The 17,830-nt window shown below is 49.5% G+C and overlaps 1 protein-coding gene across 1 annotated transcript in view; it reads right to left on the bottom strand.

Moving 5' to 3' along the window:
* RNF126 (ring finger protein 126) overlaps positions 1-1,314 on the bottom strand; it is an 82,376-nt gene extending 81,062 nt beyond the window's left edge. The window contains exon 1 of the mRNA XM_040322084.1: positions 1,169-1,314. Coding sequence (XP_040178018.1) covers positions 1,169-1,243 — 75 coding nt within the window. The 5' untranslated portion in view covers positions 1,244-1,314. The remainder of the gene's footprint in view (positions 1-1,168) is intronic.
* Between the last annotated feature and the right edge of the window lie 16,516 nt (positions 1,315-17,830).

Here is a 17,830-nt window from a genome sequence, read left to right on the forward strand (position 1 = left end):
TTTCAGGATTTCCCTCAGATGAAATGGCTGTGGTAATTACTAAGGCAGTGAAACTGATTAAATCCCCTGTGCAAAATAATGGAAAGCCTTAAAACATGACCTGTTGGGGCGCCTTGAGGACTGGAGTTGAGAAACACTGGGTTAGACAACTGCAGCCAGCAACCCTGCTGGGAAGTCATAGTCCAGTCTGAATAATGTGTCCGGGTTTCAGGCAGTGTGAAACCTGGACGCATGATATCAAACCCGAACTGTCCAGGTGAATCCTGGACAGGTGGCAACTCTAATCGGATGGCAGGCGGGTGGCAGCGGACACATCTCCGCTGACATCCATCTGCCCATACAAGTCAATGGGTGGCCCGATTGGATCTGCCTAAAAATCGTGTGAAAGGGGCCAAACGGTTTCTCTTACAGAGTCCCAGACTTGATTATTTCTCCATGGCCGAACAATGAACCAACTTTATTCATAAGCATCACAGTTGGAATGGAGCGGTCTCCCTCCCTCAAGTCTCACGTTACAAAAGGAACCAATGCATGACAGACTGGCAGATCTTGTGTTTTTATAGATGTTACTTTAACTATTGCCACATTGATTTACCATTTAATTTTTTCAATATGTTCAAGGTTTTAAAATACTAGAATTTTTTTTTTTTTCGCAGCACACCGTTTGAGAATCACTGCTTCAGGTAAATAAAGCCCACAGTATAGGAGCTGTGTGGATTTCTGCCATAACTCCATGCCCAAGTCCTTTCACTTTCAGTGGATGGCTCACCCTCCTGTCCTTACAATCATTCAGTCTGGTTACAGAAGAAGGCCCCCCATTGTATAAACAGGCACGCCATGGCGTGCCTCATACCCCCCTCTCATATGGGAGCTCTAGTCTAGAACGTTCTCGGGCACCATGAAGAGGACAGTTCCCAATGCAGCTCAGGTAGAACGCCGTGCTCCCAGCAGACATGGCGGCATCCCACTGCCATACATGGTGACCAAGCAGCGTCCCCCCCTATGCGCCTCTGGCTCCACATGTCACAGCGGACACTATAGACAAGCGAAGCGCGGATTCATTACCGCCCACCTGCTGCCATTCCAATTGACAGCCGGTATTCCTCCACTACATCCCTGCACGGCATGGCACACGGCCCCCACCTCCCATACCCGCCAACCCTCTCACCGGCAGACGAGGGCTTATCTCGGCGGAACAATTATGACAGAAATACCGCCCGGCCTCCGGTAGAGCCTCCGCCATTTTCCGCTGCCTTGGAGATGACGCACAGAGACGTCAACACGCTGCGACCGGCTGACGGCGAGAGGAAGGGACCAAATGTGTGTGTGTGATGTATTTGTGTAGTGCGGGGGTCAGGTTCGGGACAGGGAGACAGAGGGAGGGGTTGCTGGCTGATTGAGGTGTCTGGGAGAGAAAGGTCAAGTGCTTGGCTTCTGTTTTCCATTGTGCCGGCTGAAGAGTGCTGGAGACTGGGACTGCGGTACTAGACAATACCAGATATACTAGAACATTGATGGAGAACCTTGGCGGCGGCCCCAGATATTTGGAACTACATTTCCCATGATGCTCCACTACACTGCAGAGTGCATTAGCATCATGGGAAATGTAGTTCCAAAACATCTGGGATGTCAAGGTTCCCCATACTAGAACATATTAGATAATCATATATTACTAGACAATACCAGATATACTAGAACTAGACCATAACATATAATCATATACAATACTAGATATACTAGTTAAAGGGGTTTTCCAACTTTTTTTTTAAGTTTATTAAAAGTCAGCAGCTACAAAAAGTGTAGCTGCTGGCTTTTAATAAACAGACACTTACCTGCTCCACAGCTCCAGCGACGCGCCGGCCGGGGCTCCGCTCCTCGCCGGCCGGCGTCTTCATTCTTAGTGTGGGCACCCGGCAGTGACAGCTTTCGGCTTCACGGCGGGGCACCCACTGCGCATTCGCCAGCGGCAGTGCGCATGCGCGAGCGGCGCCGTCCGTTTGGACAGGCGCTCGCCTACAGGGAGGGGCTGTGATTAAGCTAATCGCCTTTCCAGCCCCTCGGCGGAAGGAGGAAGTGGGACAGGAAGTCCCCTTCTCCTGAAGCCCCCACTCCCCCCCCAAAAAAATTACATACCAAATGTGGCATGTAAGGGGGCGAGGAGTGGGTTAAGCGGAAGTTCCATTTTTAGGTGGAACTCCGCTTTAAAGTGGAGGTTCACCCAAAAAGTTAATTTTTAACATTAGATTGATGCTCATTTTGTCAAGGGGAATCGGATGTTTTTTTAAAATCAAAGCAGTACTTACCGTTTTAGAGAGCGATCTTCTCCGCCGCTTCCGGGTATGGGCTGCGGGACTGGGCATTCCTATTTGATTGACAGGCTTCCGACAGTCGCATACATCGCGTCACGATTTTCCGAAAGTAGCCGAACGTCGGTGCGCAGGCGCCGTATAGAGCCGCACCGACGTTCGGCTTCTTTTGGCTACTCGTGACGCGATGGATGCGACCGTCGGAAGCCTGTCAGTCAAATAGGAACGCCCAGTCCCGCAGCCCATACCCGGAAGCGGCGGAGAAGATCGCTCTCTAAAACGGTAAGTACTGCTTCGATTTTAAAAAAAAACACCCGATTCCCCTAGACAAAATGAGCCTCAATCTAATGTTAAAACATTTTTTTCGGGTGAACTCCCGCTTTAACTAGATCCTACTAGATAATCATATACCAAAACTAGACCATACTAGATAATCATATACTAGACCATACCAGATATACTAGAACTAGACCATACTAGATAATCATATACTAGACCATACCAGATATACTAGAACTAGACCATACTAGATAATCATATACCAAAACTAGACCATACTAGATAATCATATACTAGACCATACCAGATATACTAGAACTAGACCATACTAGATAATCATATACCAAAACTAGACCATACTAGATAATCATATACTAGACCATACCAGATATACTAGAACTAGACCATACTAGATAATCATATACTACACCAGGGGTCTCCAAACTTTCTAAACAAAGGGCCAGTTTACTGTCCTTCAGACTTTTTTTTCAGAATTTTTTTTCTGGTATCAGTGGGAGTAAACCATTCCCCACCTTTGGTATTAGGGGGAGAAATAGTGTCCCATTGGTGATGTCAGTGGCAGGAATTATGCTCCAATTCTGGAGTCAGAGGGAAAAATAGGGTCTCATATCAGTAGGATGAATAGTGCCCCAAGGGGCCGGATAAATGCCCCAGGGCCGCAGTTTGGAGACCCCTGTACTAGACCATACCAGATATACTAGAACTCGACCATAGTAGATAATCATATACTAGACTAGACCATGCCAAATATACTAGACCATACTAGATATACTAGTTAACTAGACCATACTCGATAATCATATACTAGACCATACCAGATATACTAGAACTAGACCATACTAGATATACTAGACCATACCAAATATACCAGACTAGACCATATATACCAGACTAGACCATACCAAATATACTAGACCAGGCATGTTCAAAGTCCAGCCCGTGGGCCAATACGGCCCCCCTGGTGGTTTGTATATATAGATCTTTTGTGACCCCCAGGGCCACAAAAGATAAATATCGTATTTATTGGCACTGCCCCGGAGGGGACAGGACGAGTGCCATCAGATTACATACAGGAGTATCTCCTGTTTACTCAGCTGCGTCTGTAATAGGCACCCCAGATGTTTTGGAACTACATTTCCCATGATGCTCATGCACTCATGCTCATGCTCATGCTCATGCAGTGTTGTTGAGCATCATGGGAAATGTAGTTCCTAAACATCTGGAGTGCCAAGGTTAGCTATCACTGTACTAGACCATACCAGATATGCTCTAGACCAGGGATATGCAATTAGCGGACCTCCAGATGTTGCAGAACTACAAGTCCCATGAGGCATAGCAAGACTCTGACAGCCACAAGCATGACACCCAGAGGCATGATGTAGTTTTGCAACAGCTGGAGGTCCGCTAATTGCAGATCCCTGCTCTAGACCATACCAGATATACTAGACCAGTGATGGCAAACCTTGGCACCCCAGATGTTTTGGAACTACATTTTCCATGATACTCATGCACTCTGCAGTGTAGTTAACTGTGTACACGATCAGACTTTTTGACAACAAATGTCCGACGGACCTGTTTTAGGGGACAATCCGACCGTGTGTACGCTCCATCGGACAAACTTTTTTGCTTTTTTATCGGACAAATGTTCGCTATGAGAACAGACAAACTTTCCGGCAACAAATGTCCTACGTCGGCTAATCCGATCGTGTGTACACAAGTCCATCGGACTAAAGTCCAAAGTACAAACACGCATGCTCAGAACCAATGCTAAAGATCAGACAACAATAGCAGACGTTGCCCAAAGGGTGGCGGTAAAGAGCAGAAAAACCACGTAGTACGTCTATTACGTCACTACGTTCGTGTTTGTTGGCTGAAAAAGTCCTGCCGTGTGTATGCATACCAAGTTCACGGACAACGCCCTTCGGAGCAAAATCCACGGAAAAGGCAGTTGGAAATCCGATCGTGTGTATGAGGCTTTACACTTTATCTATCTAATCTATCTATGTAATGATTGATCTTAATGTTTATGCCCGGAGAACATGGAATTGTTTAAGCACTCTGGGCCAGATCCACAAAGAGCCGGCGTAACGTAAAAATTCCCATTTAAGTTACATTGCCTTAAAATTTCTACCTAAGTGCCCGATCCACAAAGCACTTACCTAGAAATTTTCGGCTGTGTAACTTAAATTCCGCCGGCGCAAGGCGTTCCTCTTCAAATGGGGGCGATTCCCATTTAAATTAGGCGCGCTCCCGCACCGGCCGTACTGCGCATGCTCGTGACGTCATTTTCCCGACGTGCATAGCGCGAAATTACGTTACGCCGAGCTTTGTGGATCGCGCCGGGTCAATAAAGTTGCGTCGGGAAAAAAAAAAGATAAGGCGGAAAAAAAAAAATTTAAAACAAAAAAAAAAAACGCGTCGCTGGACAGAAGGGTCTGCTTTTACAAGGTGTAAACAGTTTACACTTTGTAAAAGCAGCCCTAATTTTCCGATTGCAAACTAAAACTTACGGAGAAAAAACGAAGCGTAAACGCTTTGTGGATCTCCGTAAGTGCTAATTTGCATACCCGAGGCGGCATTTCGACGCAAAACGCCCCCAGCGGCAGATGCGGTACTGCATCCTAAGATCCGGCAGTGTAAGTCCCTTACACATGTCGGATCTTCTGTCTATCTCTTGGAAACTGATTCTGTGGATCAGTTCCAAAGATAGAAACAGGGATACGCAGGCGGAACAGCAGATCCGCCTGCGTATCTCTTTTGAGGCTCTGGCCCTCTGTTTTTAACTTGTTGCATGTGAAGCCATATGTAGCAATGCCCCTGTAGGGGTTGCGGAATTCTGTGGTTTACCTGTCATGCTCCACAGCCCAGCATCCATTTCTCAGGCACTCAGAGATATAGAACAGTCCATAAGCTTTGTTTTTTTATTTTTATTGAGGGGATTTAACTTTGATGGGAAATTATGGGATGCCCAGAAAGATTCAATGCAACTTGCTTGGGACTTCTATATACACTCCTGTCTTCTCTCCAGCACAACTCTTGCTTAAGACCTCTTTCCCTTACTCCTCCAGCACTTCACTTGCTGCAAACCGTTACTCCTTTAGACCAGCTAGCACCACATCGTTAGGCCTGACAATAACTCAGCCAGGCCTCAGTGAATTGCCTTTAGCAGGCAGGGACCTGCTTCACTCACCAGGCCTCCAGGCTGCAACTAGTTGTCCTCCCTGGAGTCTCCTAGCAGTCTTCTCTCCCGCTGTTCTCTTCTTGCGCTCTCATGTGCCTCTCTCCCAGGATCTCTTCTCTCCTCCTGGATGCACCAAACCCCTGGTCCAAGGTCACCCCCCCCCCCCTCCGACTGGGGAGCTCCCTGTGGCCCCTGACGGCCTCCACACTTTCTCACTCCAGCTCCTCCACCCGACAACTCCTCTCCCAGCTAGGCTGACCCTGGGTTTTTAAGGAGGCCTGCCAATCAAAGTGGGGATTGGTCAAGGCTCCTCAATATACCCCAGACAGCTCCACCTCTCCTCTCATTCTAGCACCTTCTAAAAAAGAAGAAGGAGGTGACAGTGATGCTACCTGTTAGTCACCCAGCCCTGAGCCACTCCCAGCAGAGAATGAAAACAAACAGGCCTAGCCACCAGCTAGACCTGCCTAAATTTTTCTACCCTATAGAAAAATCCTTACTCTAGCACCTAACTAGAGGGTGCTACGCATGCATTTCTCTCTCTTTGTTCCAAAAGGTGGAATGGCAGTGACCAAATAAAAGAGCAGGCAAGAGAGCTTGGGGTTAGAGCCTGTCATCACTTCTGAGGACTCCAGTCAGAGGATAGCAGCCATGCAGAAATACCGTCCTTTGGCCAGAAGCTGGTGCTTTCTGCAAGCTGGGCCCCAGTGATCAGTCCAAGATTGAGGGGCTTGATTATTAATGCTAATAAGTTTGCACTGAAATTTCACGAATGCGTAAATACACATAATTGACCTTCCTAACATTCATCAAACTCCTAATTCTACAAGATCTCCAATTGCAGATATGCTCCATGTAGGATCCTGGAGAGACTCATGTAAAATTGTTGCGCTAACCACCTTGTTGCGAACCAAAATTTTAAATCAACATAGTAGATGCAAGCATGTTTTTTTTTAACAGAATTGTGGTAATTGTTCACACGTGGGTTTATTACAGCGGAATTCCACCCAAAAGTGGAGCTTCCGCTTAATCCACTCCTCGCCCCCTTACATGCCACATTTGGCATGTAATTTTCTTGGGGGGGGGGGGAGTGGGGGCTTCAGGAGGAGTGGGACTTCCTGTCCCACTTCCTCCTTCCGCCCAGGGACCACTAAGGCGATACGTCATATCGCCTTTTAGTGGCCCCTCCCTGTAGGCGATCACCTGGGACACGTGACAGGTCCCAGGGAGCGCTGCGCCATTCGCGCATGCGCAGTGAGTGCCCGGCTGTGAAGCCGAAAGCTGTCACGGCCGGGTGCCCACAGTTGCAATGGAGGTGCCGGCGGTGAAGGGGGGGACCAGAAGGAAGCCCCCGGTGGCATGTCGCTGGACTGTGGAACAGGTAAGTATATGTTTATCAAAAGCCAGCAGCTACACTTTTTGTAGCTGCTGACTTTTAATAAACATACAAAAAAGGCTGGAACTCCCCTTTAACTCCTTGTGATAGCAATCAAGTAAATATAAATAAAAAATCACTTTAAAAAAAAAAATGATAATAAAATATATATTTACATTTTTTTACAAAAATTGCCGTAACCCTGTTGCCCCACACACATGTGCAAGCACATGCCCAGGGTTTCGCACGTGTATGTAAACCACATTTGCAGCACACATGTCACATATCGCCAGGAACATCAGAGTGAGAGCAATAATTCTAGCACAAGAGCTCCTGGTTATCACTACACTGATGCTCTGTAAAATCATTCAAAGTGTCACCAATGGTGATTTTCAGGCAGTTTTTTTGTGATATCACAGGCGCATGCAAATTTTAAGACTTGGCATGTTGAGTGTTCTGCCTCAAACAGGATATTCATTAAAGTGATTCCACAAAGAAGTATCTGCCATGGGACTTTGTGGTATTTTTTGATAACAAAATAGAAAGTTTATTTATACAACAAAATAATATCATCTGATCTTTGGGCCTCATGCACATGGGGCGTTTTTACAGCCGCTTTTAGGAGATGTTTTTTTTTTTTGCAGCTTAAAAACGCCTCTCCATTTTATTCTATGGCCTCATGCACACATAGGCTTTTAGGAGCTGTAAGGCCCCTTTCACATTGAGGCGTTTTTCATGCGGTACAGCGCTAAAAATAGCGCTGCTATACCGCATGAAAAAACCTGCCCTGTAGTGTTCAATGTGAAAGCCCGAAGGCTTTCACACTGAAGCGGTGCGCTAGCAGGAGCGCTCCAAAAGTCCTGCTAGTCGCATCTTTACCGCGGTATAGGAGCGGTGTGTTCACCGCTCCTATACCGCGCCTTCCCATTGAAATCTATGGGAAAGCGCAGTAATACCGCGGTATTAACCCTTTTTCGGCCGCTAGCGGGGGTTAAAACCCCACTGCTAGCGCCCGAATATCGCGGTAAATACGATGGTATAGCCGCGATACAAATAGCGCAGCTATACCGTCACCGCGGCTCCACGCCTCAATGTGAAAGAGGTCTAAGTGGCATAGGCGTGTTTGAGCTGTAAAAAAATCCATGGCCAGGGCTGCTATGCACAAATATATCCATTGGGTGGCGTGGAGAGAGGCGTCGTTGTAATACAAAGATCCTGAGTGTGGAGGCTTCTTTACCCTGATGTGTTTGCCATCAAGGGCACCTATACAATTAGGGAACTGAGTTTTCTCCCAAAACTCATCTACAACTGCTTCCCAGAGGTCTGTGGGCTTCGGCATTACCACATTCTTTTAACTCCTCCCATATTGCCACACAGGTTTCTCTTGTTACCTTGGCCACTGTTGAGACACCAAGGAGAAAGTAATGGTGCAAGGACACAAAGCTTTGTCCTGGAACCGAAAAATTCATTACATTTGAAAAAAAACATCATACAAATAACAAGTCCTTACCCTTAACCCCTAACACTTAACCCTTAACCCCTAATCCTACCCCTAAACCTTAACCCCTAACCTTTAACCCCGAACTCTAACCCTTAACCCCTAACCCTAAGCTATATGTGTACATTACATTTCTCTTACATGAGAGTCACAAGCAGCTGTTCCTCCGGTGACGCACTGCTCCGCATCATGGTGTCCATGTTTGCCAGCCTTGGCCCGAGCCTCTCCAACAGGTCACCAAAGACTGGCACAAGCATCCATGTAAAGGTTTGGAATTTGGCCAGATGCACGCGAATTTAGGCATACATGTTGTTAAAGTACCCAGAAGAAAGACGCTGGGATACTATTGGATGCGTCCAGAATTGACGACATCTGCTGCTTCGCTCCTCCTCCAACTGTCTCCTCCGCAGCCTCTGCAAGACAATCAGCAAGATTGCCTCATTCAGAATTACAGGGTTAATAATAATACTCTGAAAAACTCCACAAACTTCAATAAAACTCCAACTAATTTACAGCTGCTCTCAAATGCTCTCTCCTCTCTCTCTCTCTCCAACCAAAATGGCAGTGACACATGCTATTTAACATATTTTATTTATTTTCTTTGGCATGTGGGTAATTTGGGAGTGGAAAATAGAAAAAAACACTGCTAAGTGCTAATGCGACTAAACGTGCATTGACGCCAGTGCAAAACGCTGCTAAAATTGTGTTTTTAAACACTTGCCGCACGCAGATGTACGTCGGCAGAATGGAATGGGCAGGCACATTAGCGTAAAGGTACGTCCCTTTAAATTTGCCACCCAGACTCGTGAGCGTGCTCATGGGTCCCGGGAACTCGATGTTCCCTGGACGGCCCCTGATTGCGGTCGGCAAAGGCAGAACAGGGGGATGCCTTTGTAAATAAGGCATTCCCCTATTCTGCCTAGTGACACTGTCACTGAAGACCGTTCCCTGTGATCGGGAACGGTCATCAGCGACGTGTCACATGTAGCCACGCCCCCTAACAGTAAGAATCACTCACTGGTACTGACTTATTACCTGCAGCGCCACCTAGTGGTTAATCCCTTCACTGCCAGTGTAATTTTTACAGTGACAGTGCATTTTTATAGGACTGATCGCTGTAAAAATGGTCCCAAAAATGTGTCTGATGTGTCCATCATAAAGTTGCAGTCACAATAAAAATCGCTGATCGCCGCCATTACTAGTAAAAAAAAATATTAAAAAAAATGCCATAAAACTATCCCCTATTGTGTAGATGCTAAAACTTTTGCGCAAACCAATCAATAAACGCTTATTGCAATTTTTGTTACCAAAAATATGTAGAAGAATACGTATCGGCCTAAACTGAGGACATTTTTTTATATGTTTTTGGGGGATATTTATTATAGAAAAAAGTAAAAAATATTGAATTTTTCAAAAAATTGTCGCTCTATGTTTGTTTATAGCACAAAAAATAAAAACCACAGAGGTGATCAAATACCACCAAAAGAAAGCTCTATTTGTGGGAAAAAAGGACATACATTTTGTTTGGAAGCCATGTCGCATGACCGCGCATTTATCAGTTAGAGCAACGCAGTGCCGAATCGCAAAAAGTGGCCTGGTCTTTGACCAGCAAAATGGTTCGGGGCTGAAGCGGTTAAAGCTGTTTTTTCCTGGCATCAAAGCTAGCTTTGCAGCTTGTTTTTTTAATGCCCCATGTGCATGAGACCATACAGTCCAATTTTTGGTCTAATAGTAAAAGGATCTCATATATACATCAAAAATACCATATATATACTGTAGTCTATCAATTAGCTAGCCACCAAAATTATATATGGTATTTTTGCTGTATATATGCAGGGATGGACTGGCCATTGGGACTACAGGGAGTTTCCCGGTGGGCCGATGGCTCAGTGGACCGGCTTCAGTGACAGCGGACCGCCGCCCCCCTCCGCTTCTCTATCTCTCCCTTCCCGCAGCGCTCACCTGGGGGAACAGAGAAGCAGGGGGAGGACCAGAGGAGCAGGGACGACGACAGAGGAGCACGGGGGAGGGGACAGACAGCTAACTCAACAGCTATGGCCTGGGAGTTTCTCACTTCTGCCTAATCTTGTCCCTTAAGGGGGGGCACCAAACTGATTCTTTGCCCCGGGTGAAATAATGTCTAGCTTCCCCACTGGTACTGCCTATAAGAGTACCAGCCGTTCTACTCTAATTAAGTACAACGGCTAGTGAAGGGCAAGAGGGGGCTTGGGTGGCCGGGGCGCTGCTGTCAATCACATCCAATGATGCGGCGCGCTGGGGGGCGGGGCCGAGTGATACATGCTATGGCCGCCGCTGTATTACGGGAGCACGCCCGCAAGAGCTTTCCACCATGCAAGCTCGCTCGCATGAAGGTGGAAAGCTCTTGCGGGGGAGCCATGACAGCCGCCGAGGGACCCCAGAAGACGTGGATTGGGCCACTGTGTGCAAAATGAGCCGCATAGTGGAGGTGAATATAACATGTTTGTTATTTAAAAAAAAAAATATATTAACTTTTGTGTCCCTTTAACCCTATAGCACACTCACCACTGTTGTTTTGATTAATTAAAGTGATTGCAAACGATCACGTTGTAAAACAACCCATTCAGTTTAAGATAGAAATGAAAGGCAAAGCATTTGTGTAGATATAAAAAACATTATAAATATTTTTTTTCCCTTTTTTTATAAGTGATCACATTCCCTCTGTTCTCAGCTGCAAAAGAGCCTGGGGGGAGGAGAAGCAGCAGTAGACTGATCTTCCCAGTGAATGACTGTGCAGCAGGGGCGTGTTAAGACAAGTCTGATCATTGGAGGAGAGTATACTGAGTTTCCCAGCATAGTTAGAGAACTGACCACGATGCGCTCTCTTGCTTAGTGTGGTCATATTTTAATAGGAAAGAAAGGAGATTAGAAGGAACACCAATTATATCACATAAAGGACCAAATACAAAGAGAACAGTATACTTTCTCATGCAAGAACATGGTATAGCAGGCACATATCAGGAATATTGGGCCAAATTCCCAAAAACGTAGCCTAACTTAAATTTCAGCAGTTAAGTTACACTGACTTAAAATTTCTACCTAAGTGCCTGATCCACAAAGCATTTACCTAGAAATTACACGCCGTGTAACTTAAGTGCCTCCGTCGCAAGGCGGTCCTCCTCTCCGGGGGGCGTTTAAAATTTAAATGAGGCGCGCTCCCGCGCCGGCCGTACTGCGCATGCGTGTGACGTAATTTTCCCGACGTGCAGCGCGCGAACGTAATTTACGCCGGGCTTTGTGGATTGCGACGGGACACTAAAGTTGCGACGGGTGAAAAAAAATATACGCGCCGGGAAAACAAATAGTTATAAAAAAAATTGACAGCGTCGCTCGGCATGCATTCCTGAGAGGGAGAACTCCATGCCAATTTTCAAAGAAAAAACCGGCATGGGTTCCCCCCCCCAGGAGCATACCAGGCCCTTAGGTCTGGTATGGGTTGTAGGGAGACCCCCCCTACGCCGAAAAATCGACGTAGGGGGTCCCCCTACAATCCATACCAGACCCGTATCCAAAGCACGCTACCCGGCCGGTCAGGAAAGGGAGTGGGGACGAGCGAGCGCCCCCCCCCCCCTCCTGAGCCGTGCCAGGCCGCATGTCCTCAACATGGGGGGGTTGGGTGCTCTGGGGCAGGGGGGCGCACTGCGGGCCCCCCCACCCCAGAGCACCCTGTCCCCATGTTGATGAGGACAGGACCTCTTCCCGACAACCCTTGCCGTTGGTTGTCGGGGTCTGCGGGCGGGGGCTTATCGGAATCTGGGAGTCCCCTCAAATAAGGGGGCCCCCAGATACCGGCCCCCCACCCTAAGTGAATGGATATGGGGTACATCGTACCCCTACCCATTCACCTGGAGGCAAAAAGTTAAAGATATTAAACACACAACACAAGGGTTTTTAAAATAATTTATTAGTCTGCTCCGGAGGCCCCCCCTGTCTTCTTTATTAGCTCTAATACCAGGGGGGGCTTCTTCTTCCACTCTCCGGGGGTCTTCTCCACTCTCCGGGGGGGGTTTCTTCTTCCGCTCTCCGGGGGGGGGGGGGTCTTCTCCGCTCTCCGGGGGTCTTCTCCGCTCTCCGGGGGTCTTCTTCTATCTTCGCCGCTCTCCGCTGTTGACTCGGCGCACCCCGGTTCTTCTGCAGCTGTCCGGTGCCTTCTTCTTCAGCGCTGGCTGCCTGCTATCTTCGTGTGTTAGCTCAATTACTAACAGGCAGCCAGCGCGGTCTTCTGTGACGTCATGTTCTTCTTCTCCCTTCTTCTGATGTTGACACGTCGCCTCTTCTCACTGCAATGATGGAAGCGCGCCTTGCATCCCATTTATATAGGCATCACCGTCCCATCATGCTCCGGTAGGTACCCACGTGAGAGCGGCGAAGATAGAAGAAGACCCCCGGAGAGCGGAGAAGACCCCCCCGGAGAGCGGAAGAAGAAGCCCCCCCCGGAGAGCGGAAGAAGAAGCCCCCCCTGGTATTAGAGCTAATAAAGAAGACAGGGGGGGCCTCCGGAGCAGACTAATAAATTATTTTAAAAACCCTTGTGTTGTGTGTTTAATAACTTTTACTTTTTGCCTCCAGGTGAATGGGTAGGGGTACGATATCCATTCACTTAGGGTGGGGGGCCGGTATCTGGGGGCCCCCTTATTTGAGGGGACTCCCAGATTCCGATAAGCCCCCGCCCACAGACCCCGACAACCAACGGCAAGGGTTGTGTCATGGTCTTACCTCTCTCCTGTCTCCTTCGTTTGACATGTGCTGGCGGCCATCTTGGTTTCTAGGTCTCTTGTAGCCTCCCACCCTGCGGCTCCTCCTTCCCACTGGGAGGAGCTGGATACCTGGCTCACACATATAGGAGGTCTGTGACTTCAGTTCCTTGCTTGGTCCTCCTGTGTGCACATGCTTCTAAGACTGCTGCTGCTTCTGGTTCTGATCCTGGCTTCGTCTGACTTCTCTGCTGGTTCCCGATCCTGGCTTCGTCTGACTTCCCTGCTGGTTCCTGATCCTGGCTTCGTCTGACTACCCTTCTGGTTCCTGACCTCTGGTTTCACCATCCGTTGGACTTTTGCTTTACAGCTTGTTTTTCAATAAAGCCTTCTTATTTTCACTTATCTCTTGTTGTACGTCTGGTTCATGGTTCCGTAACATTAGGACCAAGCCATGAATTTTGACGGTACAGAGCCATCCTCGCTACCCACGCTGGTTGCCAGACTTGATCAGCTGGAGTCCCTGATGGGTCAGTTCGCCGTGGCGTTGCAAACCCTGCTTGAACGCACGGCTCATTTCGCTCCCGTTGCCGATGGGTCGGTCGTCGCTCCTGGGCCCGCTCCTACGGCCGATCCGACTGTTGCGCCAGAGTCTACCTCGACACCTGTTGTTGCGCCTGCGGTGTTTCGGGGTATGTCCGGTTCTGCCCCCCTTCCACAGCGATTTGGGGGAGAGCCAACTCAGTGCCGAGGTTTCCTTAACCAAGTGGGCATTTATTTCGAGTTGCTGCCACATGCCTTTCCCACTGAGAGATCAAAGGTGGGGTTCTTGATCTCGCTGCTCTCGGACAAGGCCTTGGCCTGGGCCAGTCCTTTATGGGAGAACAACAATCCGGTGGTTGCCGAGTTTTCCGGTTTTGTTGCTTCTCTTCGGAAGGTATTCGATGTGCCGGCTCGCGCCGCCTCTGCTGCGAAGCTCCTTATGTCCGTCAGACAGGGTTCACGATCCGTAGCCGAATACGCCATTGAGTTTCGTACCCTGGCAGCAGAGGTAGGTTGGAATAATGAGGCCCTGGTCGCTGCTTTCTCTCATGGTCTCTCGGATGCCTTGAAGGATGAGGTTGCAGCTAAGGACCTACCAGTGGAGCTCGAGGCTCTTATTTCTTTCCTGATTTTGATTGACACCAGACTCAGGGAGAGACCTTCCTTTAAGGTGAGCCTGCGGAGGCCTCCTAACAGTTTGGCGCCTACGTTTGCTGTCCCACCCGTGCCTCCCTCTCCTCCCACGCCTCCTGGTGTTGACTTGTCTGGGGGTGAACCCTCGCAGCTGGGGTTTGCTCGCTTGTCCGAGGGGGAGAGGGTACTCCGGAGACGCGAGGGCCGATGCATGTACTGTGGTCTCGATGGGCATTTTCGGTTGGCATGTCCGAACCGTCCGGGAAACGCTCGCACCTGAGATCCTGTCGGGGGCAGATCTTGGGTGGAGTCTCCTCGTCCCCGGTTTCCCGTGTTGATAAACCACTGATCACTGTTGTCCTCTCCTGGGTCGGGGGCTCGGTGACGACCCAGGCGTTGGTGGACTCTGGTGCTGGTGGTTTTTTCATTGATAGTGAGTTCGCTGCCGCCAATTCCATTCCTCTACAGGCTCGAGGTTCCCCGCTGGCTCTAGAGGCGATAGACGGCAGACCCCTCCAACCGTCACACGTGACTCATGAGACCCTTCCAGTGGGGGTAGCCATTGGTGCCGCTCACAGAGAGTCGGTCTGCTTCCAAGTTATTTCGTCTCCACACTACTCGGTGGTCTTGGGGTACCCCTGGCTCCAGAAGCATAATCCGACTTTTGACTGGAGATCGGCCGAGATCCTCTCATGGTCACCACAGTGTGGGGCCAAGTGCATCCATGGGCCTGTCAAGTTGCTGTGTACTTCCTCGGACTCTCTGTTGCCTCCTGAATACGAGGAGTACCGGGATGTATTCGATAAGGTACGCGCAGTTGCCCTACCTCCGCACCGCCCATATGATTGTGCCATTGAGTTACAACCTGGTGCCGTTCCTCCTCGCGGCAAGGTCTATCCACTGTCGGTTGCGGAGAATGAGGCCATGGAGGAGTACGTGATGGAGGCGCTGTCCCGTGGTCACATTCGCAAATCCTCGTCCCCGGCAGGGGCTGGATTTTTCTTTGTGAAAAAGAAGGGCGGTGAGTTGAGGCCTTGCATCGATTACAGGGGTCTCAATCGCATCACGATCAAGAACGCTTACCCGATACCCTTGATTTCCGAGCTGTTCGATCGCCTTAAAGGGGCCACGGTCTTTACCAAACTCGACCTGAGGGCGGCATATAACCTGGTAAGGATCAAGGCGGGCGATGAGTGGAAGACCGCCTTTAACACCAGGACCGGTCATTATGAATCCTTGGTTATGCCCTTTGGGTTGTGCAATGCGCCCGCAGTCTTTCAGGAATTCATCAACGATGTTTTCCGTGACCTGTTGCAGCAGTGTGTGGTGGTCTATTTGGATGACATCTTGGTATATTCTGAATCCAGGGAGGCCCACATTCTGGATGTCAAACGAGTGTTGCAACGGTTACGAGAGAACAAGCTGTTCGGTAAGCTTGAGAAATGCGAATTTCACCGATCCCAGGTAACCTTCCTAGGTTACATCATTTCCGCTGAGGGGTTCTCCATGGATCCTGAGAAGGTTTCGGCTGTCTTACAGTGGCCTCAGCCCAGTGGTCTTCGTTCCTTGCAGCGTTTTTTGGGCTTCGCCAATTATTATCGGAAGTTCATCAGGGACTTCTCCATGCTGGCCAAGCCTCTCACGGATCTGACCAGGAAGGGCAGTAATTCCCAGGTCTGGCCGCTCGAGGCCATCCGGGCTTTTGAGGCCCTAAAATCCGCCTTTGTGTCAGCTCCGATTCTGTCTCATCCCAACCCTGGGTTGCCCTTTGTCCTCGAGGTGGACGCGTCCGAGACGGGAGTAGGCGCCCTTCTGTCTCAGCGTAGGACACCAGAGGGTCCGCTGCTTCCTTGTGGGTTTTACTCCCGGAAACTGTCACCCGCGGAGTGCAACTATCAGATTGGTGACAGGGAGTTATTGGCCATAGTGCAGGCTCTCAAAGAGTGGAGGCACTTGCTCGAGGGCTCGGTGGTTCCGGTTCTCATCCTGACGGACCACAAGAATCTGACCTACCTTTCTGAGGCCAAGAGATTGACACCACGTCAGGCCAGATGGGCTCTGTTCTTGTCACGTTTTAATTACGTGGTCTCCTACCTACCTGGTTCCAAGAACATCAGGGCGGATGCCTTATCACGGCAGTACTCCGAGCTGTCCAGGGAGGAATCTATACCGACTTCGGTCATACCTCCGAATCAGATCCTGGCCGCCATTCGCACCAGCCTGACCTCTCCCCTTGGTGTGCAGATTTTGGCGGCTCAGTCTGGTGCTCCCTCTGGGACACCCAACGGCAGATGTTTTGTGCCTGAGGAGTTGCGCACTCGGTTGTTGCGAACCTACCATAACTCCAAGACCGCGGGGCATCCTGGTAAGAATCAGCTGTCCTGGGCTGTTTCACGTCTGTTCTGGTGGCCTTCCCTACGTTCCGACATCGCCGCATATGTAGCGGCATGCTCCGTTTGTGCCCAAAGTAAGTCCCCTCGGCACCTTCCGTTGGGCCTGCTGCAACCCATAGCCACCGGGGAGCGCCCATGGTCACACCTGGGGATGGATTTCATTGTGGACCTCCCTGCATCCCGAGGCCATACGGTCATTCTCATGATTGTGGATCGGTTTTCCAAAATGTGCCACTGTGTTCCTCTCAAGAAGTTACCCTCTGCACAAGAGTTGGCCACGATTTTTGCCCGGGAGGTCTTCCGGTTGCACGGTTTGCCCAAAGAGATAGTGTCGGATCGGGGGAGTCAGTTTGTGTCCAGGTTCTGGCGCGCCTTTTGCTCCCAGTTGGGGATTCATCTCTCCTTCTCCTCGGCCTACCACCCTCAGTCCAATGGGGCCGCAGAACGATCCAATCAGGCCTTGGAGCAATTCCTTCGTTGCTATGTCTCCGATCACCAGGACAATTGGGTTGACCTCCTGCCTTGGGCTGAGTTTGCCAGGAACACGGCTGTGAACTCTTCCTCTGGGACGTCTCCCTTCATGGCCAATTTTGGGTTTCAACCTGCCGTGTTACCGGAGGCATTCTCTCCCCAGGATATTCCGGCTGTGGAGGATCACCTTTCTGCTCTACGTGCTTCTTGGGTACAGATCCAGAGGTCCCTTGAGGTCTCTGCGCAGCGCCAGAAACTCCAGGCTGATCGCAGACGAGCGCCTGCTCCTTCCTACCAGGTCGGAGACCGTGTATGGTTGTCCACCCGCAACCTCAACCTTCGAGTGCCCACTCCCAAGCTGGCTCCTCGCTTTGTTGGTCCCTTCCGAGTGCTTCGC

Source organism: Rana temporaria, chromosome 1, assembly GCF_905171775.1.
Source record: "Rana temporaria chromosome 1, aRanTem1.1, whole genome shotgun sequence".
Classification (NCBI taxonomy): domain Eukaryota; kingdom Metazoa; phylum Chordata; class Amphibia; order Anura; family Ranidae; genus Rana; species Rana temporaria.